Genomic DNA, 25,970 nt, shown 5'->3' with positions numbered 1-25,970 from the left:
AAAAATAATTGTTACAACACTAAGCAATAGCTCAGTTTTTTTTAAAAAGGATCAAAGGAAAAAAAAAACACTCCTGTTTTATTCTGGAGAATTTCAAATTTCGCCTTTGTAATTGCAACCCCTGTAATGAATAACATTTTATGCATTGCCTAACTATCTTGGTATTTTTTTAAAAACTTGTCTATATATCAAAAGCCAGAATGCAACCATCTGATTCTATGCAGTAACTCTTAATATGTCAGCAGTCACCATACCTGGGAGTAACTTGGGTGACATCAGACGGGTGAAGGATTCTACAGGTAGTAAAAGTAAACGTAGAATTTGTTGAAGACAGACACTTGCCAGGATTCAAGGCTGCAACGTGGAGAATTTACATCCCATGAGGTTAAAAGTAGAGACAGATCATGATTAATGAAAGCAATGTTTAAGATGATGTTATCAATGCTAATTTTTAGCTTTTTTAAAAGGTAACAAAGACAGTATTGTCTAAAAGTCAGCTATTTCAGTTGAGAAAAAGATTCTACCATTAGTTTATTTTAAAATCCATTCACTTTCTTGCTTTATGTTTTTTCCCGTTTAAGATGAGCTGAAATTATGCTTTTCAAATGTTAGTAACATCAATAACCACAGAAGCTAACTAGCAGTACAAGAAATATGGACATCCAAAAAACAAGGCACAAGCTTCTATCTAGCCTTTATAAAATGCTCTAAGGATGAAGAGAACTGGAAGAAACTGTACCATGTGTATTAAATTGCATTTGAACTAGCACTTTGAACTACTGTAGTACAGAATTCTGCAGAAAACTAAGTTATTGGAGATATATTCCTAAACTATATAAAACCTAACAAAAAGTAGAGTCCTGATAAAAAATTTTGGTCTGTAAACCCACACTGCAATTAGAGAGCTCAGCACATAAACAGTGATGAAGCCCATATGCCAAGAGAAAGCAGGGATGTTTTTCCCATTCTTTGACATCAGCCTTCCTTAGGGATTTGTATTTTGACGAAAATAAGATCAATGTTCGCAATACGTAATTTTCCCATGAGGGGTTTGATACAAATTTAATGTTAGGATATCCATCCTCACCTTTGTAAGGCACTGTTTTCCACAGAATCTAAGCTTTACACCTTTTACTAACAAAAGTAGCACATTTTTGATAATTAAATGGAAGATACTGGTCATCTTCAATTGTGTTAGAAGACAACTGCTTAGCATATAGTTATTCAGATATAACCTTATCCCAGGTAAGTATTCCAGCAGTCTTGTACCACCTAATTAAAAAACTGACATAAAAGACAAACATCACCTTCTACAACCCCCATCACTATATTTTGTAGCATGTGTGTGTAGATGAAGTTGAGAATGTTTCCCTAACAAATTTACTGCAGACTTGAAAGTGGAGGGTGGACAGTTTGTAAACAGCTAAAATTATCAAGGCATCAAGTATGGGTTAAAATCTCAGAAATCAGCATACAAAAGGAGGAAAAAAAAATCAGTAACTGTGCTTCTTACCAGGGAGTGGTACTGCTACTGAAGTAATAGGTGACAGAAAAATCCCTGACACTGGTTTTGCCACCGCAGACTTCTTTTTCTCTGGGAAGGATTGTTGCACTTGAAATGTTATACCTCCTTCCCCTTCTTCTTCATCATCCTCCTCCAAGTCAGAGATGCGGTGCACAGAATCATCAGTCAGAGGGGTAAAACCTTTTGTAACAACACCCGGTCTTGGGTCAAGTATGGTGCCTAGGTTGGGTCGAGCAAGCTGCTGCCAGTGAAACAGGGTCTGAGATCCTGGTGCCACAAAAGAGAATGGTTTCAGAGAGCCAATACCTACTATTACATCGAGTTACAAGAACACTGAATCACAACAATTTCTGCCACCTGGTGCTGTTGGTAAAGCACACTGTGCACTTGGATGGTGATGCCAAGAGCCAGAAAAAGCCTAACACTTAGCACCATGTAAGAAAGCCAAATACAAAGTTATATTGATGAGCTAGTTGGCACAAAGCCAACAATAATGCTTTTTCCCCTTATTAATTATCATATCTGTCTATACACACAACAAGTTAGTTGGCAAATTAATATCAAATCTTTTTCTGCTGATAGAAGAAGGAAGATCATCTGCTTACCTTCGATGGGCTTGACAATTTGCAGTTTTTCTGGTAGAAGGACACGGAGGTTACTGGAGCTGGCAGAGAGATCGGTGAATTCTGAGTTTGTACCCAAAGAAAAACAACTTTCTGTTGGTGTACTATAACCACTAGCCCCTTCTTTCTGCTCAGTCAGCAAATGCATTTTGCGCTCCCACTCCTCCTCAAAGAACTGCTTTTCACTGAGATAGTTCTGGTGACGGAGAGAGAGTCTGTGCAGAGCTGTGACTAAGTCATTGTCTCCAGGAGTTCCTGGCTGGCCAGGCTTATGTCTGCCCCTGTGAGAAACAAGAAATAATAACAGATATGGAGACCACTAAATTAAATATTTTTCTCTTGCGTAGCAAGGGTCCAGTGTGGATTTAGTTTTAAGTAAATCAGTTTAGAAAGACAATAATAGACTGTTTCCTACTTCAAATTCTTCTCAGAGCTGCTCCTCTGGATCATGTGTGCATGGCTTTCCATCTGTAAGCCAGACTGAAAAGGCTTTGCTGTCATAACAACACTTGACCTATTAGATCCAGGGATTGGTAATGGAGCAGGAAAAGAAGAAGAACGGCCACGAGTAACATTAGCAACCCTGACAGTGTCAAATACTCGTTTCTGTTGACTCCTGCAAAAACAAAAACAAGGAAACAAATATGGCATTTTTAAAAGGATAACAAAGCTTTGCACAACAAATGTGCCAAAGACTACAGTAGAACAGAATTACCTAAGATACTCCTCCATTAATATCAGAATTATTGCTTACTTTGACCTGGAAGAACAAAACAGTCTACTGATAACTATCTGAGAAATTTTAGAAGCTTATATTTAACTCTTGGTCAAAAGTGTGGTCTTCAGGAATAAATCTTCAGAGCTTTAGAAATTGTTATCAATATTTAAGCTATAATATCCCTTGCCAGATAATTTTTCTATAAGCAGTCAAAATGATAAAACTAGTGCTGCTTGTCAGAGAATCTGCATCAAAAAATCTCAGAAATCAAAGAATGAGATAACATTCTAGCAAATTTCCAGCTTCTTCATGGAACCAATTAAGAATAATAGATTTCAAACTTGAAAAGTCTACCAGGTAATTTTTTTTTTTTTTAAGCTATATAGAAAACTTACTGTAGAATGAAAGTTCACACTTACAGATTTCCAAATAGCTCACCTTACCTAATATAAGCATATGGAAAAGTACTGAAATGTCACAAAGATATCTAAAAACATACTTTTGCTTGGATAGGAGAGATTCATCAACCTGACTCAGTTCTTTCCGCATTGTCCCTTCAATTTCTGCTGCAAGGGAATCCTAGAGAAAAAAAGAGAACCAGAAGAGTTGACAAATTAAATACAATAATTTTAGCAGAAAACATCTCTCAAAATACTTGAAAATTTTCAACTTTTTTCCCTCATAGATATGTTTCACACAGAGTATAATGCAAAGACCTTCCAGTCTCTGAAGGTGGGGAGAAGTAAGTTTTACACCATAAAAACATCTACATAAAACTTTCATTAGCAAAATCTACTTTCTTGGTACTCTTGGCTTCTTAAATTAAACTACGCTTGGTAGGAGCACTTCTTACAAGGTCAAAACACACACAAGGGTTTCTGTATAAGAATGACCAATCAAAACTTGACAAATTCCCATCACAGCCCAGAAATTTGTGATACACTATTCAGAATATTCCTGATACTAACAAGAAAGTAAAAGCTTTTACCATTTTTTTTCCATTGGTTTAGTTATCTTCAGCAATTAGTCTAACACATTTCTGATTATGCTTAAAAGTTCAGTTTCACAAGATAAGGAGATAAGGACATAAAAGCACATCATAAGATACTTAAAGGAAAAAAACGCTGTTTGAACTCTCAAAAAAAAGGTTTCTTAAATATTGTCAAGTTATAAAATTTAACAATATACTAGCGCAACCAAACATATCAATTCCTGTACTTAAAATAAAAGTCGCATAAAAAGGAAAAGCCATCCTAATATCATAAAATGGCAAGTGAATGATTAATTTACTAAATATGAAAAGCGTACACTAGGAAGCGTGCACCTTAAAAAACTGGAAAAACCTCAGCTTCTTTGCCTATAACAAAATGGTTCCCACTGCAGTGCAGGTAACAGCTGTTTACTCAAGGCCATTTGTGCCAGTAGGTATACACCATAGTAGCAGTATTTGTTACCACAGGAAATGTTCCACATGCCTGAGGGTGGCAGAGACAAGCAACGGAGCTGGCTCTGCTGCGCAGCAACTTCACTTCTTCTTGAGATTCATGCAACATCCCCAAACACTCTGCATTCCGATCTTGCAACTCATGTAACTGAAAGAGAAAAGACGACATGATACCATTATGCTCCAACAGAAACAAAACAAAAAGACGCAGTGAAACTGAGTAACTTGTACAGATGGGATGGATTCAGTACCATGTTTCTACCATTACACAGCACATGCTAACATCTAAAATTGAAAGCAATACTAGACACAAGAAAGACATGGAGCTCTAGAAGTGGGTCCTGTCAAGGCCCAAGAAGATGACCAGAGGGCTGGAGCACCTCCTCTAGAAGGGAAGTATGTAAGACCATGCTGGATGGGGGGCTGTGAACAATCTGGTCTAGTGGAGGCATCCCTGCCTATTGCAGGGGGGTTGGAACCAGATGATCTAAAAAGTCCCTTCCAACAGAAACCATTCAGTGATTCTATGACTACACTCAGCGTAACACTCACACCGATTTCAGTGGTGAGAGACAAAGTCCAAATTAAGACTTAAAAGAGTACAGACTTAAAACCAAAGTCAATTAAAAGCCTGCAAATAAAGTACTACAAATGCAAAAGAAGGAATAGAATTTCCTTAAGCTACGGTGAGCTACAGCGCTGTTGATGTAATCAGTAATATTCATATTAATGTGTTCTTTTTCATAACAACTAAGAAAAGTAAGTAAAATCTATCTACTGGGAACATCCTCTTTGCCTTTCAGACTTTCATGAACCACGAAAGTATGGTTCAAAGCAATTATTCTTTTCCTCCTATCATTTGTCTCCTACCATAATGAAAAAAAGAATAAATAAATAATTTTAAAATAAATAAATAATAATTAAAAAGAAGAAAGTTCTTCTTGTCATTTAGTTTTATTTCTCTTGTATTCTGTTACACACACAAACGTGCACATGCACCTTAAATACCTCTGCTGTCAGTTGTCTCTGAGCATCTTTGGAAGCTTGTAAGTGAAGTTTCAGCTCTTCCTTCTCAATCACATGCTGAAAGCACAAAAGGTGTCTATTATTTTCTTAACTGATTTCCTTGAGAGTTGATTCTCTGCCATACTTTCCTGAAACAATCACAGTGATGTAACCCCCACTTCACAAGTCTATTTTCACCCACTGCAAGTACACACATCTGCTTGTCTGCACATAAACACATGCACACACAATTCATCAGCAGTCCCTTACTTCTTTGAGTTTATGCTGAAGATCAACAATCTGAGACAAAAGGGATGAAATCTCTTCCTGGTAGCGAACCAGCTCCTCACTCTTCTCTGACAACTCCTCTGTTATTCTGGAAATTTGAGCATTTGTTTGCCCTACAAAATATAAAAGCAACTCCATCAAGGGCTTTAAGGAAATAAAAGAAAAAGTCAACTTCAAATGTAGGTTTAACTTGCTGAAAATTGAGTATGCAGAAACTGATATACAGAGCAAAGATAGGATCAATGACCGTAGCATAACCAAGACAAGCCACTACAAATTATTTCAAGTGACACAGGGACCCATAATCAAGACCAGATTTATTGGAATATGCTGAAGAAAGTAGGCTCTGAGTTGATCTGCCATTTTCTGTATGCAAAATTTTTTCACGCTTTCTCAATACAGCATACACCTCTTAATCTATCTTTTGATTCTAATAACTGTCTGTTCCCCAAAGACCCACTGCACACAATTTCCAGTGGTTATTTTTCTTTGAACGTTTCCTGAAGAAAAGTGACAAAGCACCTCAAAAGGCTGAAGTATTTTATATAGATAGCTTCTATCGTGTACAAAGGGCACGTGTACAAAGTCATAATAAAGTATGATCTATCTTGCATAAAAGGTCAGACTACAGATTTAGAAGATAACCTTAGAGCAAGAAAAATCTTATTTCTTAAAAAGAAAAAAAAAAAATTCATCAGTCTTAGTGGAATTTGAGTTAGAAAAATGATTCTCTAGAAGTGCTAAATACTTATCTTTTTAAACAGTGTAAATTATCTTTAACTGATAGTGATTACTGTATCTCACAGATTTGCTACAGGATAAAATCCTGTCCAAGGGCCTGTAGGCATTTGATGTCATAGTTAGGATCACTTTCCTGAAGACATAAATTTTAAAGCTGCAGAGTAGGCATTCTGTGGAAGAAGATTCTGAGAGCCTAAACTGGCTAGTAAGCCTGTATATGCTATGAAGTTAGACAAAACAGAACTCAAGAATATTCTCACTGAAGGAAAAATTGAGAGGTTTTAAGAAATTAACATTTACTTGCAATGGATATAAGTTTCTACAGACAAAATAGTAAATTAACAACTAGCTAGGTATCAGTTCATACTGTTTCATGGTTATCTTAAAAAAGAAGAAACAGGCAGCCAGTCTTCTTTATGGTGGTTGCATACAAAAATAAAAAAGCAAACTTAAAATATGGGCTTATTATGCACAAAAGAATCAAACCATATAAAATGACTACTGATTAAAAAAATATATACATACAATCATCAAAAAAACCCCAAAGTAACAGAATAGCTGCCATTCTCTGCAAGTAAGTAGTCCTCAAAGCAAATTTAGATAACTATTCCAGACACATCAAAACACTTGCCAATTCAAATTCATCTATTTTCCAGTGTCTGTAGTCTTCAGTTTAGGTTTATAAACACGAGGTTTTGTGCTGAAATTGAACACCACAATGAAACTTCATGAAATACAGAACAAAAGATATTTCCACTTGGTAAAAGAGTAAAACTCAAATAACTGACAGAAATTACTGAAGCTCATTTTTTAATTCAGGGATGAACAAGAGAAGGTTTAGGCAGCAGATGTTCAAGTACTATTTTGCTGCTGCAAGATACAACTTGGATACTCACGGAGCTCTCTGACACAGTCATTGACTAACTGCTGTTCCTTCTCTTCATACGTAATGGTTTCTGTCTTCAGATGGCAGGCCTTAAAAAAAATAAATTAGTCTTCCCATTTCAGTTTATGTATACATATGTTAATGCTACAAATTTTATTTTGGACATTGCTGCAAGTGAAGAATCTGCCCTCTCTTTGTCTTCATAAGGATTTGTTTATTTATTTAATCCTTAAGACCGAACTAAGATGTAATCTCAACACATAGAAATTTCCAAAATACTGCTACCAATTGCAGTTAAATTTACACCAGAACAGGTCACAAACACTCAAGGGTCTGATACATCTACATTCTTCAGCTGGGTGCTCACACAGATTCACATATAACATAAGGGCATTGTGATAGGAGTAGAGGTCTTTGAACATAGTAGTAGTGAAGGAAACAGAAGGATGTGGAGAGTGGAGAAAATGTGGTTAGATATGATGTGTATACAGTGAAACAAAACACCTGTATGTTTAAAGAGAAGCCCAGATACTAGATTTTTAAACAGTTCTAATTTATCTCATATCCAGCATACATAGTACATACTATAACTCAGCTATACCTTCGATCGGAGAGCAAGGTTCTCTTCCTCCAACTCCCTGAGTTTATCTTGCAAGATATCCAGCTGCAAGAGACCCTGTGATACACTGAAAGACTCATTGAAACGAAGTGGTGTGGAACAGCTAGAATCTGTTTCGCTTTCCTCAGAAGCAATTGAAACAATACGAAGCAGGTCATCCTTCTTCGACAGTTCATGCTGGAGCTGGTTAACCTAGCACAAAACAAGATTACCAGCTTGTGAACTACTGTTTAGCTAAACACTATTACATTGTATTATTTATGCAGCCTCTCAATTCTTGGGATATCATTGCTCTACTCTAAAATGAGATTAAAAACTGCTTTCTGGTCACGATCTATTTATATATATTTGCACAGAAGATCCAGACCCTGTGTATCCTATATGAAGTTCACAAAATCATAGTTTTAACACTGCAAAGGAGAATGAAAATTTAAGGCAATATAGGAATGGACAACACAGCTTACTATTTTTTTTTTTCCTTTTTTAAGACAACTTACTTTAAAATAATTTTCCAGCTGCCTTGTTATATCTTACATTTTAACAAGCTAGTATCTTTTTGTTTACGACCCTTTTTCTGCACTGTAACTTCCTGGAGAAAAGAACCAGTAGATAATCATAGAATCATAGAATTACTCAGGTTGGAAGGGACCTCAAGGATCATCAAGTCCAACCTCAGCCTAACCATAATCTATGTATGTGCACAGAATGGTCCCCACCAGTCTATATAGTAAATGAACTGTAGGACAAAGAAAAAAAAGAGATGAGACAAATCTGAAGTTAAGACAGATTCCATTTTGCTTATTGATATTTTTATGTGAATAAATAAGCCTATGCCGGCCTACAGCTGATCGTGAGTATGTATTTATTACCAGCATACTGTTTAATACAAGCAGCTGAAACTTTTTCACTATCACTCACCCTACATGTATTGCCCCCAAAGATAAAAAATACAAAAAAAAACTTGGGATACTTTCTAGGTTGACAACTATTTATTTATTTATTTATTTTTAAGCAAGAATAATCAAGAGAATATTAAATAAAGAATAAGGAAAAAATGGAGTGAAGATATGGAACAAAACTCCCTTTTCATGTTTGTTTTTTTTTTTTTAGTTTTATATTTAAATGGAAGCACTCATTTTCTGACTGTTTCTTCTCTTCAGAAGTTGCTACTTAAAAGGTCACAACAGATGACAACTACAGTCTATTTTTACTTATATTATTATATTCAGTTTAAAACCAAAATATCAGACTGATGGTCATAACAAACACTTCAAAAGTGCAATTTTGCTCTATCATAAATAGTACCTAACGTTCCTAACCTAACATTCCAGCACCTAACAATTTCTCAGTAACTACCATGTGCAGACTTCACAGTGCCCAAGAAAGTTGACTGAACCATGACAATGAGGAGAATGATTTCAAAGTACACTACATAGTTTGAAAGCAGCAATCATGTGTTCACAATGGAATAACATATTTCTATTAATCCCATTTCCATCATCATATAAAGAAGAAAAAAGGAAAAAAAAGAAGAAAAAAAAAATCACTCACTTGATCTAGAGTTTGTCCTAACTGTTCTTCTAGTGCTTCATTCTGTTCTGTCAACAGATGGTTTCGCTTAAGCAGGGCTTGTCCAATTCGTGCTGCCAGTTCCAGGTCCCGATCTTTCTGCACATAAAAAGTGAATGAATGTCTACTTTTGATCAGATAAAGTGTAAATTCATAGTAATTTTTATTTTCTTAGTTACTGTTTAATGCATCACCACTTTGAGAGCTCCTCTATCAAATGCATTGGTTCTTCAACATTGTCAAAAAAAAAAGATTAATACTTCATTTTGATCCAGAACACATCCCTAACTGTGTTTCTCTTGCATAGTCATTTTCAATAATAGGGGGACAGCACCTAATCTAGGTATAGTTTTGATGAGGTTGAAGATTCTGTTGTATTATACTAAGAATTCACATATGCCCAATTCTGTTGTCTTTCAAGTAACAACTTCTCCAGAACAGACTACTTAAGTGGAGTAGTGATGAGAGGGTAAAAGCCAAGAAGAAAGCTGTTTCTTCATTGTTACTTGCCAGCTCCTGTGAGGCATCCATAGTTTAGAGATGATGCAACTGACTAGGCAGCTTCTCAGGACCCATGTGTTTGATAAGCAGCTCATGAAGACAACTGAATCAGGATTCCCAGTAGCTGAATAATCTCTTCAAATACACGTCCTCAAATGTATTAACACAGCATTACAGAGATGAACATACCTCAGCTAGCAGATGTCTGACCATATCAGCATCACTGTAGGTTTTCTGCTCCACATTATCTGTACCTAGAACTAACAAGACAAAAAACCACGCTTACTGAAGTACCTTAATTTATAAGAGGACTGCTGGGAAGGCAGAGAACTAAATCACGGCAGAAATACAGCAATCAGTTGAGGAAACTCGCAGAAACTTATGAAAATGCATTTTAACTTCAGAAATTTGAAACAGTACTAATTTGAGAGACTGATCTCATGAGGTATTGAGTATTTGCAGCTCTCAGCAACATTAGCTAGAAGCTGAGGTGCTTACATATCCTGTAAAATTAGAAAATGGTGAAGAATCTTTTGATCAACTTCTTCAATATAGCTAAGCTATTAAATCATTTACCAGACTGGGGAGAAAGGGAAAGTAATGTATATCCAAATACAGCTGAAAACACTTGAAGACTTCATCCACAACAAGCAGGACTTGAAAAATGGGACTTAAGGGCATGAAGAACATGAGACAATTCTGAACAAAACTCAGTGCTAAAGTCTAAATCCCTATCCTGTTCTAGTTCTTGTCCTGAGAAACAAGAGACACTAATAAGAAAACTCTTAATTACCTTGTGAAAATTTGCAAGATCCAGACAAGGAGGAGGGAGGAAGTTCAATAAGAGCTATAGTAACAAAAAATGAAAGACAGAAGAAAGATAAAGAAGAGGAAAAGAGTTAAAATTTAAGGCAACAGTCTACTGGGTCTGGCTGGGACGGAGTTGACTTTCCCCACAGTAGACCATACACTGCTGTGCTTTGCACTTGTAGCTACAGCAGTGCTGATAACACACCAATATTTTATCTATTGCTAAGTGGTGCTGGCACAACATCAAGACTTTCTCCCCACCCTAAAAAAAAACCCAGTAGGCAGGGGGTGGAAAAGACGTGGAGAGGGGACACCACCAGGGCAGCTGTACTGAACTATCCAAAGGGATATTCTGTAGTGTATGACACCACGCTCAGCAAAAAAAGCTGAGGAAATGGAAGGAGAAGGGGGGCTCTTGTTATGAAAGTGTTTTCCTGAGCAATCACTACACGTACTGAAACCCTGCTTCCTAAGACATGGCTGAACATTGTTTGCTGATGGGAAGCAGATAATTATTTTTACCCTATGTTTCTTTTGCCGGCTGGGTTTGGGTTTGTTTTTTTCTTCTTTAATTACACTGTCCTTATCTCAACATACGTCTCTTTTCTTCCATCATATTTTTCCTCCATCCTTTTGGCGAGGGGGAGTGAGAGAGTGGTATGGTGAGGTATAGAAAGCAACCACTGCAAATGGAATGGTTATTTGCATACATCCTCCACCACTATAAAAGTAAAGAGATATGTAAAACATACCTTTTTTATTACTAAAACTTCTGTGGAAATTTTAAGGAACCACTTAAATATGATTCTCTTCAAAATTAGGACTAGATATCTTACAGGTGAAGGATGTTTATGCCTCTTAAAGTTCATCATTTGCTATTTTCACTTGATGGAATCATGATCAAGAAAGCAAAAAAAAAATACAGCAATATAAAATGAATAAATACAGAAGAATCTGCTTCAGCTGAAGGTGTAAATTAATCTATTTTGAAACTAATTCCATCACCACTGCATCGTGAAATTAGTTTATTATGGTCTACATCTATTTCTGATAATTTTATGCCTTGTTTAAATCTGATTCACACTCCAAGTATGTCGTGGTGCTGGTTCTGAGTATTTTTATCTTAGTTGTTACTGAGGGCTGCTGATATAGTTATGAGACAATGGAGCTACACTGAAGTGCACAGTAATTTTATTAATGTATGTTATGTAAGTTATGTATATCCTTTACAAAGGTAATGCCTACAATTAACCTCACATAACATAACACTAAGTCTGTGCTTCAGAAAAAAATAAGTTGCATTTTAGCGTATGAAGAAACTTGTCTTTAAAGAGGAGAACAGAAAGAACAATATAGAAGAATAAGATTTACCGAACTGTTTCTGTAATAGTTTAACTGGGAAGAAAATTAAGCTAACAAGTCAAATACTTTTTACTAAGTAGATGAGTGAGCATAGAAAACCAACACATGCCATCCAAATATTAACAAGCTTTGAACTTCAAGCAGTGATATTTATTAATTCTATTTTAAGGTGGGGTAAAAATAGAAAACTAACTCCTCAAAATGTGAAGTACTTACCTGTGGCAAGACACGCATTTTGTAGGATAGTTTTACTGTGTCACTTCCACACTGTTTGCCAAGAAGGCACTTACCTTGCTTATTAATATTTTGAAAATTCAACTGTACACAAAAATAACTATCAGCCTTTATAGGCAGAATATTACAGCCAGCTCTCCTGTGGTTAAGTGTTCCCACCAGACGACTTCAGATGGAAGTTTCTACCCATTGCTAAATCAACTTAATAAAGATCTATGCTAAGTACATGCAGGGTTACTCAGATACATAGGTTCCTAAAACAAAGACACCTATCTCCTCTGGTAAATGAAATCTCAGAACTTTCAGCTTTGAAACTTTGAAACAGCTTTGAAACTCAGCTCCATACAACCTTTGTTAATTTCCTTCAGTACAGAATCAAAATTACACATAAGTTTGTTACACCACTCTCTTACAAGCACACATATCTGTTCACTCACCTTGCCATGTGAAGCCTGCAAACAACTCTTCACTTTGGTTAAACTTCTTGTTATGCAGTGCCATGCCCCTTTATTCACATCTACAAAGTAGTTCTAAGGACAGACATTTTCTAATTCTAGGTTTCTTATGCTGCCACAAATGAAGAAAAAGTATTCTTCTGTCTCAAAGAAAGCATTCTTCCACTTCACTGGAAACTAGGTAAGTGTCAGTCACCCAGTTGCTGGATCAACCTTCTAATAGGCAGCAGCAGCCATAAAAAGAGGAGGAGTTCAAGTAAATAGTGTGTTGCTATTTTTTTCCTTAGATATTGACTACAAATTGAATCAAATCATAACTTCACCATTCTTTTTAGGAAAAAGTTTCCATAATGTTTTCATACACGTATAGAGAGAGGGATACAGATACTGATAAAAATCCCTAGTTATGCTTCAAGACTATGATAATCATACTTACTTCCAATTTCAGTCAATTATAAGAAAGATGCAAACTTCAGCTAACAAGTGATTTGGATGTGATTGTAACTAGATCCTGATTTGCGTTTCTGTATGTCTGTCTAGGACCATCCCAGTATCTTCCTGTAAGTTATTAGGCTCAAAAAGTCTCCTATGATGACTCCTCTTTGGACAGTTTCTCGAAGATGATCTGGCAGTTACAACATCATCAAAATGATGATGCTGAATGGCTTGGGTCCAGTTCCAACACCCTTCCATGGGCAGGGTTGCCACAATTAGTTCAAGCTGTCCAGAGCCCAACCTGGCCTTGAACCTCCAGGGATGGAGCATCCACAGAGTCTCTTTGCAGCCTGCTCCAGCACTTCATCACTCTCTAAGAATTTCCTCCTAAAATCTAACCTAAATCTGTCCCTTCTAGTTTAAAATCATTCCCCCTTATTCTTTCTCTACCTGGCCAAGTAAATGATAGTTAATTCTGTATGTTAAATCTAACTACAATGTTTTAAATTAATGTGATGCATTTCACATTGGGTAACCACACTTGAATCTTACATACAGAAGTGCCTATATAATCCTAAAATGCAAAATTCTGAGATAGACTCATTCAAAATATTCAGTTTTAGACAGAAATTTACAGTCATAGTTACTGAACACTTTTGAGAATGCCAGGAAAACTATGGCAGCAATTCCAAAGAATTCTCACAAGCAGCTCACTATTTTCACAGAACACATTTCTATAGCTAAAAAGAACTTTTTGCTGGGTGAAGGAGGAAGACACCAGTTTCTGTAATATCTTGACTGCCAAATTTTACATGGGTTAAAACCCCTGCCTCTCACTGATTGGAAATGCAGGTTCACATTCACTGAAGAACCTTCTCTTGGAGCTCTGTGCTTTATCACACTGGAAATGCATGCATTGACCAGAGACACATTTGATGTCAAGTTGCTACCAGCACTGACAGACTTTGATCCCACCTCTTTATAAAAAAAACTGAGGACAGTACACACCCCGCTGACTACACACAATCACTTCAAGTGAACTATAAAAACGTTCATTCAACTCAAAATTCATTTGTGTTTGCAGTACTATTATCAGAAACAGGCTGAGCAATAATCATTAAGGCTTTCAATATACTTTCCACAGTTAAAAAAATCCCAAGAATGAAAGTTCAACTGATAACAAGATTACTTTAAATTATGGAATACTGTATTTGTAGAAGGCAATATGTCACTTTTATTTAATCATTTGCTATATGCCCTGGGTGGAGGCTGAAAGCACAAACAACAGAAAACCCCTGTACAGAGGTGGCAAGCATATGGAAGAGGTAATCATTACAGAGAAACAGTAATCCAAATACCAAGTTCATTCCCCCAAGTGTTCAGTTTTGGGCACCTCAGTACAGAGAGGACACTGAGGTGCTGGAGCAGGTCCAAAGAAAGGCAGCAAATCTTGTGAAGGGCTTGGAGAATATGCCCTACAAGGAGAGACTGAAGGAACTGGATGTGTTTATAAACAGTTTGGATGTGGTGCTCAGGGACATGATTTAGAGGAGGGTTGTTAGAGTTAGGATAGTATGGTTAGGTCATGGTTGGACTCAATGATCTTTAAGGTCTTCTCCCACCTGAGCGATTCTGTGATTCTGTGGAAGAAACAGGACTTAGCCATTTGCAGAATCATAGAATCCTTAGAGTTGGAAGAGATCTTTTAAGGACATCTAGTCCAACTCCCCTGCAGTGACAGGGACATGGACAGCTAAATCAGGTTGCCCAGGGCCTGATCCAGCCTCGCCTTGAAAGTCTTCAAGGATGGTGCATCAACCACATCTCTGGGCAACCTGTTCCAGTGCTTTACCACCCTCACTGTAAAAGACTTTTTCCTTATATTCAACCTAAATCTTCCCCTTGTTCAAAGGTAGATTTATCTAAAAGTGCTTACAGTGTTTTCCTCTTTTTACATGAAAAACACTTGAAATTATGACAAGAAAGCGTTTAGGGTTTTTTTTCCTTCAACCTTTCTATACCATTTGATTTTTAACATATTAATGGTTTCTCCACATGATCTGATGCTATCCATTTTCTTCTTCATGATCTGCTAGCTTTAAGGACTGCTGTAATCACAACTGACTGGTAGCAAAAATTAGTTGTTATTTTCAGAACCAAAGGCAGTGATCAACACTGATCTAATACTCACCTACCTGGCTTTCACACAATTTATATCTGCAGAAGAAACATCTAACAGCATCTTACAAGCAACAATGACAAAATACATAGGGGCAAACATCATTAAAAAAAAAAATCACAGCATCATTAATGCTCCTGAAGACAGAATTGCTGCATATGCCATACTGTTCACATCTCATATAATCTAGTACAATTTCATGTTCCCTCTTCTTCCCCCTTCATCATGTTTCTGATTTTGTTTCTAAATAAAAACTAATGATCAGGCAGCTATGTGACATACCAGCTCAGCTCTAAGGATGGCAGAGTCACACTAAAAGATGAGTTCAGAGGAAAAGCTTTTTGTTTCATTTGTGCTAAAATGTTCAAATTTGAACATTATACTTTTAACATTAATCAGTTTACATTTACATTTTTCTCTTAAATAAATGTAATAAATAAATAAATAAATAATAAAATCCTTAGGCTCAGATATACTCACTCACGTAACGAAAGGTCTCCTCATCATGAACTGGAGAAGAGACTTCAGGAAGATGACCACGGTGAGTAGGAGACTGAATCCAGTCTTGATTTTCATAGAGATACAGAGAATCCACTCGTAATTTGTAATCTGGCAACTGTTCCTCTAGCATGCTCACCAACTCTACCTCAGGAAGATCCTCAGTGGAGCAGACATCTAAAAATGATTAAATGCCAGTAAGAGAACATGACTATAAAATATTCCATGTATTTAATATTGATTCTACTTACTATACTTTCATAAATTTTCAGTAGATTTGAAAAGAATTATTCTGTACTGAACAAATGAGCAGAATACTTATTTATTTAATACTTAATTGATATGACAGTATTTGCAAGTTCCTCACTCCCAAGTTACTGCAAAGCTTCCTGCAAAGCTGTTTTATCCATGGCTCCTTCTGATTTCTTCAATACAATACATGTAATGAGTTTCAGCTTCTATCTTTTCCTGCTTATTGAACTAAAACAGAGATCTACATTTTATTGATTAATTTTGTAAGGTTTCATTGGCTGTAGAATGGTTATAGTTCCCTTTTCCCGAAGGAAATTAGCATTTTTCTGTTTCTTCCATTTATGCTTTTGTTTGCCAATTAATACTGCCCTGCAACTGAATACTGCCTTGAAATCGGGCAACTTGAGTATACAATTCTGTTATCATCCATCTGGAATCACAACTTATGTAAACACAGTACCTAAAAATTCTGAACAGGAAATATAGCTCATCCTGCCTTTTCTCCTCTTCAATATTATTGAAAAAACAAAACAACAGAAACAACAAACAAACAAACAAAAAAACCCCACAAAACAAACACAAATAAATAAAACAAACAAAATAAACATTAAGTTGCTAAAATACTGCATCTCAAAGGTATATAATTATTATCATTTGAACACGCCCACTAAAGATGAAGGCTATCTTCAGTAACTTCCAATAGAAGAGATGCCAGTAGTGATCAATATGATATGCAAGGCTGTTTTCAAGTTGGTGATATGTAAAACATTAGATGCATTCAAGATCTGTACCAGAATTATTTCCCCAACTCACCAGAGATGCTCTCCAAGATCCTGTGATCAAAATTCATGAGTCTTTCTTTACAGTTCACTTCTTTGGAAATTGCATTCTGTAGTCAGATTGCTTTGGTAAAAAGACGGCTTTGGTTTAGAGACAGAGTAATTGACAGCCATCAAGCTACCCAGACTCTAACAAATCTGGCATCAGTTCCCTTCTGTTGATTGGTTCTTATTCCAAATCTCTTAGGACATGCTCATTTCATCTGAGGTACTACCCATCAGCAGGAACATCTATAGGTTATTTCATAAAAGCTGCATAAGATCTTCAGCTCAGCCATTACCTAAAAATAAAACAAAGAGAGTGCAAGAATTTAACACATTTCAAATGAGACAGCATGATTAATATAGCCTCATTTTTTTCATTCTATTTCTTCTCCGTATCACCATTTAACTAAAAAAAAAAAAAAAATCATTTTAATCCTTAGCTTACACATTACATCATCATATGTTAAGTGTGGTGTTAAAAAAAGTCTTCTCCACACACTGATAAGATTCTGCTCTGAGCTTTCTATCTCAGCTCTTCTCATGTGATAGATGCTCCAGTTCTTTAACCTCTGCAGGGCTCACAATTTTGTCTATGTCTCTTCTACTAAGAGCCCCAGAATTGAACACACAACTGTACATGTTTCTCATCATGGCTGAGTAGAGGGGAAAGATCACATCCCTCAACCAGCTTGTGATCCTCCTAATGTCACCCAAGATGGCTGTTGACCTTCCTTCTTACAAGGGAACATTGCTGGCTAATGGTCTACTTATTGTTTACCAGAACTCCCTAGTCCTTTTTGGCAAAGCTGCTTTCCAGGCTGTCAGCTCCCAGCACGTGCTGCTTACACAGCTTATTCTGAGGTGCAAGACTTGGCATTTGCCTTTACTGAACAAGAGGCGATAGACAAAAACTGAAATGCAGGAGATCCTGTCTGAACATTGGAAGCATTTTGTTGTTGTTGTTTGTTTGTTTTGTTTTATTGTGAGGGTAACTGAGAACTGGAAAAGGCTGTCCAGACAGACTGTGGAAATATTCAAAAGTCATCTGGAAATGGTCCTAAGCAAGCAGCTCCACGTGGCTCTGCCTTGAGCAGGCGTGTTGGACTAGATGGCCTCCAGAGTTCCCTTCCAATCTCAACTGTTCTGCGAGTCACTTAAGGTAGCAATGCAGGTTCATAAGAAGTGCTTCATGTCATCAGATTCTTTAAGTTTTACTTCTCAGTTTAGCAAGTACTTAAAAACTAAAAGCCTCAGAGCAGTTCTAACCGTGCTTATGATGCAACCATGCTTGATAAAAGAAACAATCTCCTCACAAGGCAAGGTGGTTTTGTTCTCTGTTTTCCACCAGACATGCCAGCGTTACATTCCTTTCCTTGCAAGTCCTTCTTAGGGAATTCAATACACTATTATATGTTAATCAGAAAGAAGAAAAAAATAAAGAGACCCAAATGCTTAATATTCATATTAAAGTAAATGTTCGTAAAGTTCATATTAGCAGATAATATTAATAGGGAGATGCTTGCAAACAGCCTTACTAAAACTGCATAAAAATGAAAAATTATTGTTTCTTCTGGTTATACAAGCTTCAATCCTGATACTGTTAGATTGTCGTACAAACAATGGTTATGATATCTACTCTAAACCATATTAAAAAAGACAAATCACATGAAAGGAGAAATGATCACAGGCAGATACAAGACAATGCAGTGTTACAGCAGTTGTGACTACAGTTAAGAGCCTGAGGCCAGTAATAAATCAGTTTGCAATGGCAATCATAAATGGGATATGCCAGTGTCCATATGCATGGCGTACCCCTACATCACATGTTGCATTATTAATGTATACAGTGCAGTTACACAATGTACTAAAAGCAGTACAAACAGCTGGAAGGTGTCCCAGAAAATAATCACCACAGGACACATCAAATCAATCCTGTTTCTAAGCTGAACTTTTATGCTACAATTCTCCAGTAAATAACTTAATCTTATATTCCTTTTACATGGACACCTCATGGAACCACTGTACACCCATAATACCAAAGGTCAGAGGCATGTGTGCCTGATAAAGTAGACACACCGGGCTGTGCCACCTGCACATACTAACAACTGATTTTTCTTGCCTTTTTTTTTTCCTCCCTAACCCTCTGACAAAACTCATATTCTTGTCCAATTTTAAAAATATCATAAGGTAGAATCCTTCCTTAATCTGGCACTTTTGCAGCTACTATTCTCAACGTTTCCTATAAGCAAATGTGAGAGTAGAACTGTATGTGTATTTGTAACTCATCTGCCTTGAGTTACAAAGATTTCTTAAGCATCCCAGGAGAAACTGGATTTATTACAATAATACATCTCAAGAACAATTTTTTTTTCTGAAAAGTATATTCACTTTATAACTACATGACACTGGATATTTATTTAAGTCAATGTTTTATTTGCATTTGGTTAATCCTATAACAAAATACTTCCTCTGTATTTTTTTTTAGTTGAAAACTTGGTAGTCAAAAGGAACCAAAGAAATTAAAAGAAAGAACTAAGAAAAAACACTACGCTAGGTGTGCTATAGTTATTTGCCATAACTGTAGAAGTTCATGATACAAGGAGTGTGCAGCTGGGATGACACGAGTCACTGTAAAGGAAGAAAAAACTCAGAATTTGGTTGTTTCTTCACAAGTCTGATTGAATCTATCTTTGAGTTTTAATAGTCTAAAAATGAATGTCATTTCCTCTCAAGGCTGGAGCTAATCTGTCTTTTGTGTAGTCCAAAGCAGAAACAGCATTTCTAGCAGGTCAGTCTCAGTTCAGCCAATCATAGGAAAAAAAGTAAATAATTTGAGTCGAAGTTTCTAGAGCACCATGCCAATAACCAGCTACTGACTTCAAAGGGCAACCTCATCTGCAACACCCTTGAGAAGCAAACATCACAGAAGTCAATATCACCACTTTCAAAGTTTCTGATAGCTTTATTCCAGTGTACCATGGGGTAACTTCTCTGGAAATTTAACCAGCCTGCACAGTAAAACCCCGAAGGAGGCTCCCTGACCTCTGCAATAGTGCAACTATAAAACTATTCCTGAAGCACAGCAAGTTACAACCATACTTACATCCACATGGATAACACCTCCAACATTTATAATGTAGCTTTAATACACACAGCTCTACTGTAAGACAATTAGAAATTCAAATTAAGTAGTTAAGTTGTGCAGAGATATGCCCAAAACAGGAGCCAGAGACTTTCTCAGGTATTCTTTTAGTCTGAATAAGAATAAAAATTACACACAAGTTGGAAAGAGTGAATATGAAGTAGTATCACACAATTTAGGTGTCTGATATTTATTATGAAAAGTATTAAAACATTAAGCTTTTAATGTCTTTGCTAACATTTAAACACCGAATTTAAACTACTTCTGCCAAACATTCAAAAACCAAACCAGGAATTAAAAGACAAGTGTGGCATTGACTAAAATCACAACACAAATGAAATAATTTGAAAATTCTTCTTGTGAATAGAAACAAATTATAGGGCAAAACACTAAATAAGGTTACTTATTTAAACTGAAAAATGTAACAAAAAGGAAAAAAAAAAAAAGTAAGGAAGTTGTCAATTTGGGGAAATAACAGCTAACTCACTTATAACTTGACTGAAGCCTTGTCATCTATGCAGCAGGTAAGGTCACCTGAAAAGTAAAATAGGACCATAAACTTTTCTTTGATCTTTTGCAATACACAACACCACGCTACAGAAAAGCAGAAACTTACATTAACCTACTTAAAATGATCTGTGCAGTTCTTTCTACTTTGTCTAATGTCCACTGAGGGCTCAAAGGAAATATTGCTATCAGAGACAAGAAAGAAAACACTTCTTGGTGCCTGAGTTAAACCTACACATTGTTCTCTTCACAAATACAATTAATTTTTTGTTCAGATTTGAAAACAAATTGTCTAAAAATCAGATGTTTGTACAGAGTGTAACCACAGCTCCACCGTCATCTTTCATCTTCTGCCTCACAATGGCATGACAAAACTTGAAGCACTGTAATACTTCGCTGATGCCACCTGGCCTTCTGGACCATTTATCCTCAGAACTGCTCTGACAGACCTGGAGTCGCCCCTGTCTTCAGTACTACATTGCAGTGTCAAAGTGCACACACTAAGAGTGTTCTTGCTGCAGTTTTCTTTGATTAAATATTTTAAATTTTGAAAGCTAAGTGCCTCTCTGTATATTTTATGATCTTCACAAAACTCACTATAATAGACGATTAATTTAGTTGGCATATATGAATTTTGTCAGAAAGAAAGAATTAAAGTTAGCTCTAACAGCCATGCCATTTTCCCCTTATAAAAAGGAACAGAGGCTTCAGTCTCCTATTGGACCATTTATTAACAGTAAAGACATTCAAAGACAGTTACAAATTAAAGACACCTTCTGTTCTTTCTTATTCTGCTGCCCAAAAAGACAGCCCTAGAACTTCTTCCTTTCTCTGTTCCCTCTTTCACAGCCATACATTCTTTTATTAATCACTGAACAGTAAAAAATGTGAAGGACTTGTGCCATAAACTATCAAGAGCAGACCGTGATCGCAACCACAGTGCACAAGAACTACTGATTTAGTACTTTCATTACTTCCTTTTTTTCACATAATTGTTAAAAGATCTTATAACAAAATACCATTTCTATTGTTAGTTTACTACACTATTTTTACACAAGTGTACTTGTCATCAGTTTTATCCCCGTACCCCTCATACACCCATTTCCCACTGATGTTGAAGTCTCTTAGAAATAATTCAACTGAATATGAGATAAACCAAGTAGAATTCAAACACTGAAGAACAGTTTATATGCAGAAGTGATGCCCTCTGAAGAGAAGCTAACACATCAGACAACATTATACGTACAAACATGAGATACACATGTATGTATATTTCCATGCTCTCCGAACTAAACTCTCCGTCACACCATTCAGCTATCACAACCACACATTCCATTAAAGCACTGCTATTTCAATATCATTCCATCTAAGTAACAAGGAGACAAAAATGATTTCCTCGAGAACCTGGCAGGAGATCACACTAATTTTTTTCTTCAGCAAGTCAAAAAATCTCAACCAAAATTAACTTGCAAAAGCAAGATAGAGGGAAGTTTTAGAAAAGTTGAAATAGCCATGAAATATTATACAAATGAGTTAATGTGCTCTTTGTAACTGCCACTCTGAACAAGACGAATGCAAAATGGCAGTTGTGCCATCTTATTTCAGAACATAATTCAAAAGACTTTCTACCACTAGAGAACTCTGTTACTTCAAATTATAATGATCTGAAAGCAGAGATGAGCTGCTTTTACAAAAGGAAAGACTAGATAAACAATGTAGGCGTTCATTTCTTCCTGCATAAAAAAAAAAAAAAAAAAAAATCACTTTCAAAATACCAGCATCTATTTTGACAACATCCAAACTCAAACAGAAACATCCTGTTATTTTCTCTGTTTTCTATTTGTTGTGAGCAACTGCCTTCTCACAAGCACCCGGAAGGACTAAATTAGATTTGTTCCTCTGTGTAGTTATAGGACGTGAGACAACAGGTCCCAGCTAATTCAAAGGAGATTTCAACAACAAGAAAGTAATGCCAAAGCAACACTATCTTTCCAAGAAGAAGCCAAATGAACAAGCCAGTTATCCTTGAATGCCACATTTTATTGTTACATTAATATGTTAAAAAAATAATTGTATCAAGTCATTAAACACACTGCTTTTTATTACTACAATTGGAATTGTATCAAGTCAGCTAATAACAAGAAAAATATTTTGCATGTCAAGGTTAATGAAACAGTTCTATTCTTGTAGTGAACACAACCACACTGAATTGCAGCCAAAGCATTCCTGGGACTCCTGCTCAGAAGAAGCCAAATCTGCCAACAGTATTTAGTAGACAATGGAAGACAAAGGAACACACACACCAAAAAACAAGTATCCGTGAAAGTGAACTTTTTCAATCACAATTACCACTTGCTGTGTACCTCACACCTATATTATATTCAGCCATTACTATCCCCACAGAAGCCTACTTAATGCTTGTTTTTCCTCTCATGTAAGAAATGGGATCATTTCAAAAAATAGGCAAACACAGTCCTAATAATAGGATACTCACCAAATCATCATAAGCAATCCTGTATCAGATCATCAAATATAGAGGGTAACAACTTCCAGAAACTAACATAAAAAATAGAACAAAAACAGAATCCCACATGCATCTCCTGGATGTTTTTTAAACTTGGGTTAGCAGCAAGGGTTCAGAGGGGATGCTGGAGAACATCTCTCAGAAGATGATGTGTATCAAGGAAGTCACAACACTGACCATAACAATTCTCTCGTGATCTCTGTTTGGCCTTAAGCCAAGCTGGACACTTCTGCTCCTTGTCAGCCGTGTATCTCCATACATGGCAAAACTAGCTGTTCAGTACATGCGTATACGCTTTACACCTAAGTATACATGAACAGTGCTAAATTTCACAGCTTGAGACTACAAAGTCAATCGTGTTTACATGCTTGGAGGTTGTCTATATCATCCCTACTACACAATGTAGAAATACATGCTTAAATTAATTCTATCTTTGGCAGAAACTATGGCTGCTAACTACATGTAATAACATACAGGAAAGAACTGAGAATCAATAAAACTTTCTAAATGCACAGCCATAACATTCAAGTGTACACATTCTTCCAGGAAGACCTCTGGTGGCTTTTTTAATTCTCTTTCTTCAGAGAGGAAAAAAAAAAAAAAGAACTATCCTCTATTTGTTAGTCAGGAAGTACAAAAACGTCACAAACACTCTTGAAGCAAGAGTTGTACTTGTATTTCATTAAAGGTTTCTTAGAGGCTTCTTTAAAAACCGAAGCTTGCTGTCTATACTTCAGATGAACTTAAATAATATTTTCCACTAAGATCACTAACATTTTCAGGTTGATTCTATATTTATTAAAAGAAACTAGACTGATCAATGTGACCCAGCCATCAGAATACTGCTAGCAACCTAAGTAGATAAAAGGATCTGTCATCTCTTCTGTAAACATCTCTGCAAAAATGCTATTTTGGTAGCTTCCTGGAAAACTTATCAATGAATCACATGCTCACCCTTCCTGAAACACTGCCTTTCAACAGAGCAATATTCACCCCAGTCAGCCCTCTGCTATATTAGATGCAAACTAACAACAGAACATCCAGATTTTCCAGCATTCTGCTTCTTAAATCATTATTTCAAATCCTCATCCCAAATTTTATGAACTGATACAGATCTAATAGAGGACACCATCACTAAAGAGCTCTTAAGTTTCAGGTATATGTAATTTTTTTTTTTTTTCAAGTTACCTTCAGTGTTAGAAGTACAATTAAAAGAAAAAACCTTGAGGATGCATGCCTTCAATAAAAGAATGAGGTAAACAACCGACTTAACTGCCCTGAAATGTATTTATACCAACTGCAAGAAAAAAGACATTCAAAGCACAGGCAGTGTAGACAAGAAATGGAGGAGAAGAAATGAATATTGAGCTCGTTTAACCTGGTTGAAAAGCATTACGCACTAACTGCTGGAGGCACATTTCCTTTTCATTTCTTCAATTCCTCCTTACCAGCCTTCCTCCAAACAGACAAATTGATGCCTGGCTCTATCAGTACAGAGTGCCGAACGCCTTCACATCTGCGGTATCACACCAACTGTCTGCACATCTAGTCAGGTTGTATTACATATGGGAACTGGAAGGGATGGAAAAGAGACCAATGCACCTATAAGCTTTGGAATTAATGAGATCTAGCTTTCCATGCATTTGTTCTACCATTCTCCTTCCTCATTTGTCCATCATATCAAACTCTAGGCATGTTAAGACTAGTACTGGAAATACATGTAAAGACAACAGATTAACTTCAATACTTTCTACATAGCATTCTTTGTCAACAGCAAAGATAAAAGTCCCAATAAATGCTAATAAAATACATACTTTTAAAATAGAAAGTATGTGAAAGCTAACCTAAAATTCACCATGCTGTCTTGTAACATTGTGTTAAGAATTATTTCATAGTATCTGATGTATCTGATCCACATTCTCACTGCCAGGCAACAATAACTCTGACACATAACAAAAAAGGATGTTTTCAACAGCTTACAGTTGAAGATTACTTTCAATAATAATAATAATAATACAAAGGTGCAGCATCATGCAGCATTTTTTCACTGGGTGGCCAACAGGAAAAAAGCTATTACTGCATTTTACTCAGAAGCTCAGAATGCAATGCTGTAATTAAAAAGCTGACGGAACCCAGAGTCGCCTTGTCCTAAAGTCCATAGAAAACCTGAGACACAACTGATGTTTCGCCAAGCTTTGCTTTCTGTGAGCAGAGACACAGCCTCCCCATACGGAGCCCGTGTGGGTAAGGGCACTGTTACCATGGAACGAACTTGGCGGCACGCTGAAGGTCACGCTATGCACAGCCTGCGGTCACTGCCATCGCCGCAGCAAAGTCTGCCATTCGACCGCAGCCACACACGTATATACTATAGACACAAAGCTTAGCATCGTATGTATCTACATTACCACCCGAAAATAAAGCTTAGCATCACATATATCTACGTTACCACCCGAAAAGACCTCCGCCAGCCTCACCGCAAGAACGGACGAGGGCTGCCGCTCGCCTCCCGCTCAAAACAGCACAGCACAGTATAGCGCAGCCCACCCGCAGCCACAGGCCCGCAGCCGGGGCCAGGCCATGCCACGGTCAGCCCTCATGCTTCTCGGCCACGACACGCTCCCGCTGCACCTCAGCAGCTCGCACTGAGAACTTACAGAGCGCCCATAAGCGGCACAGCCACCCCAAATCAGCGCCGAGCAGCGCCTTACCCGCCTTACCCGAGCTCCCTCCAGCGCTCCGCCTCCCCGCCGCCGCCCTGCGCCCGCGGCTGACGGGCAGCCGCCCGCCGTGCAATCAGCCGGCGACCGAGGAAGCGCGGCGATGACT

The 25,970-nt window shown here is 36.9% G+C and overlaps 1 protein-coding gene across 22 annotated transcripts in view; it reads right to left on the bottom strand.

Moving 5' to 3' along the window:
- Positions 1-25,970, bottom strand: part of TRAK2 (trafficking kinesin protein 2) — a 69,582-nt gene that overhangs the window by 41,063 nt on the left and 2,549 nt on the right. For 14 of the 22 annotated variants that reach the window (XR_016468360.1, XR_004168031.2, XR_004168030.2 and 11 more), the window contains exons 3-17: positions 20,598-20,644; positions 16,958-17,264; positions 15,875-16,069; positions 10,109-10,179; positions 9,401-9,517; positions 7,832-8,041; positions 7,241-7,319; positions 5,586-5,716; positions 5,319-5,393; positions 4,342-4,458; positions 3,366-3,445; positions 2,564-2,764; positions 2,131-2,429; positions 1,514-1,792; positions 255-354 (exon numbers count right to left, since the gene is read on the bottom strand). Coding sequence is in view for 18 of the 22 variants with exons in the window: in XM_090144224.1 (XP_090000350.1) it covers positions 255-354; positions 1,514-1,792; positions 2,131-2,429; positions 2,564-2,764; positions 3,366-3,445; positions 4,342-4,458; positions 5,319-5,393; positions 5,586-5,716; positions 7,241-7,319; positions 7,832-8,041; positions 9,401-9,517; positions 10,109-10,179; positions 15,875-16,069; positions 16,958-16,994 (1,991 nt within the window). In the remaining 4 variants the exon portion in view is untranslated. The other 8 variants (XM_031601210.2, XM_090144219.1, XM_031601211.2 and 5 more) reach the window with 8 other exon arrangements.

The sequence above is a fragment of the Phasianus colchicus genome, chromosome 7 (assembly GCF_987193195.1).
Source record: "Phasianus colchicus chromosome 7, bPhaCol1.hap1.1, whole genome shotgun sequence".
NCBI classification, from domain to species: Eukaryota; Metazoa; Chordata; class Aves; order Galliformes; family Phasianidae; genus Phasianus; species Phasianus colchicus.
Note: the sequence above shows the minus strand (reverse complement) of the source record. Positions and strands in the feature narration are given on the sequence as shown.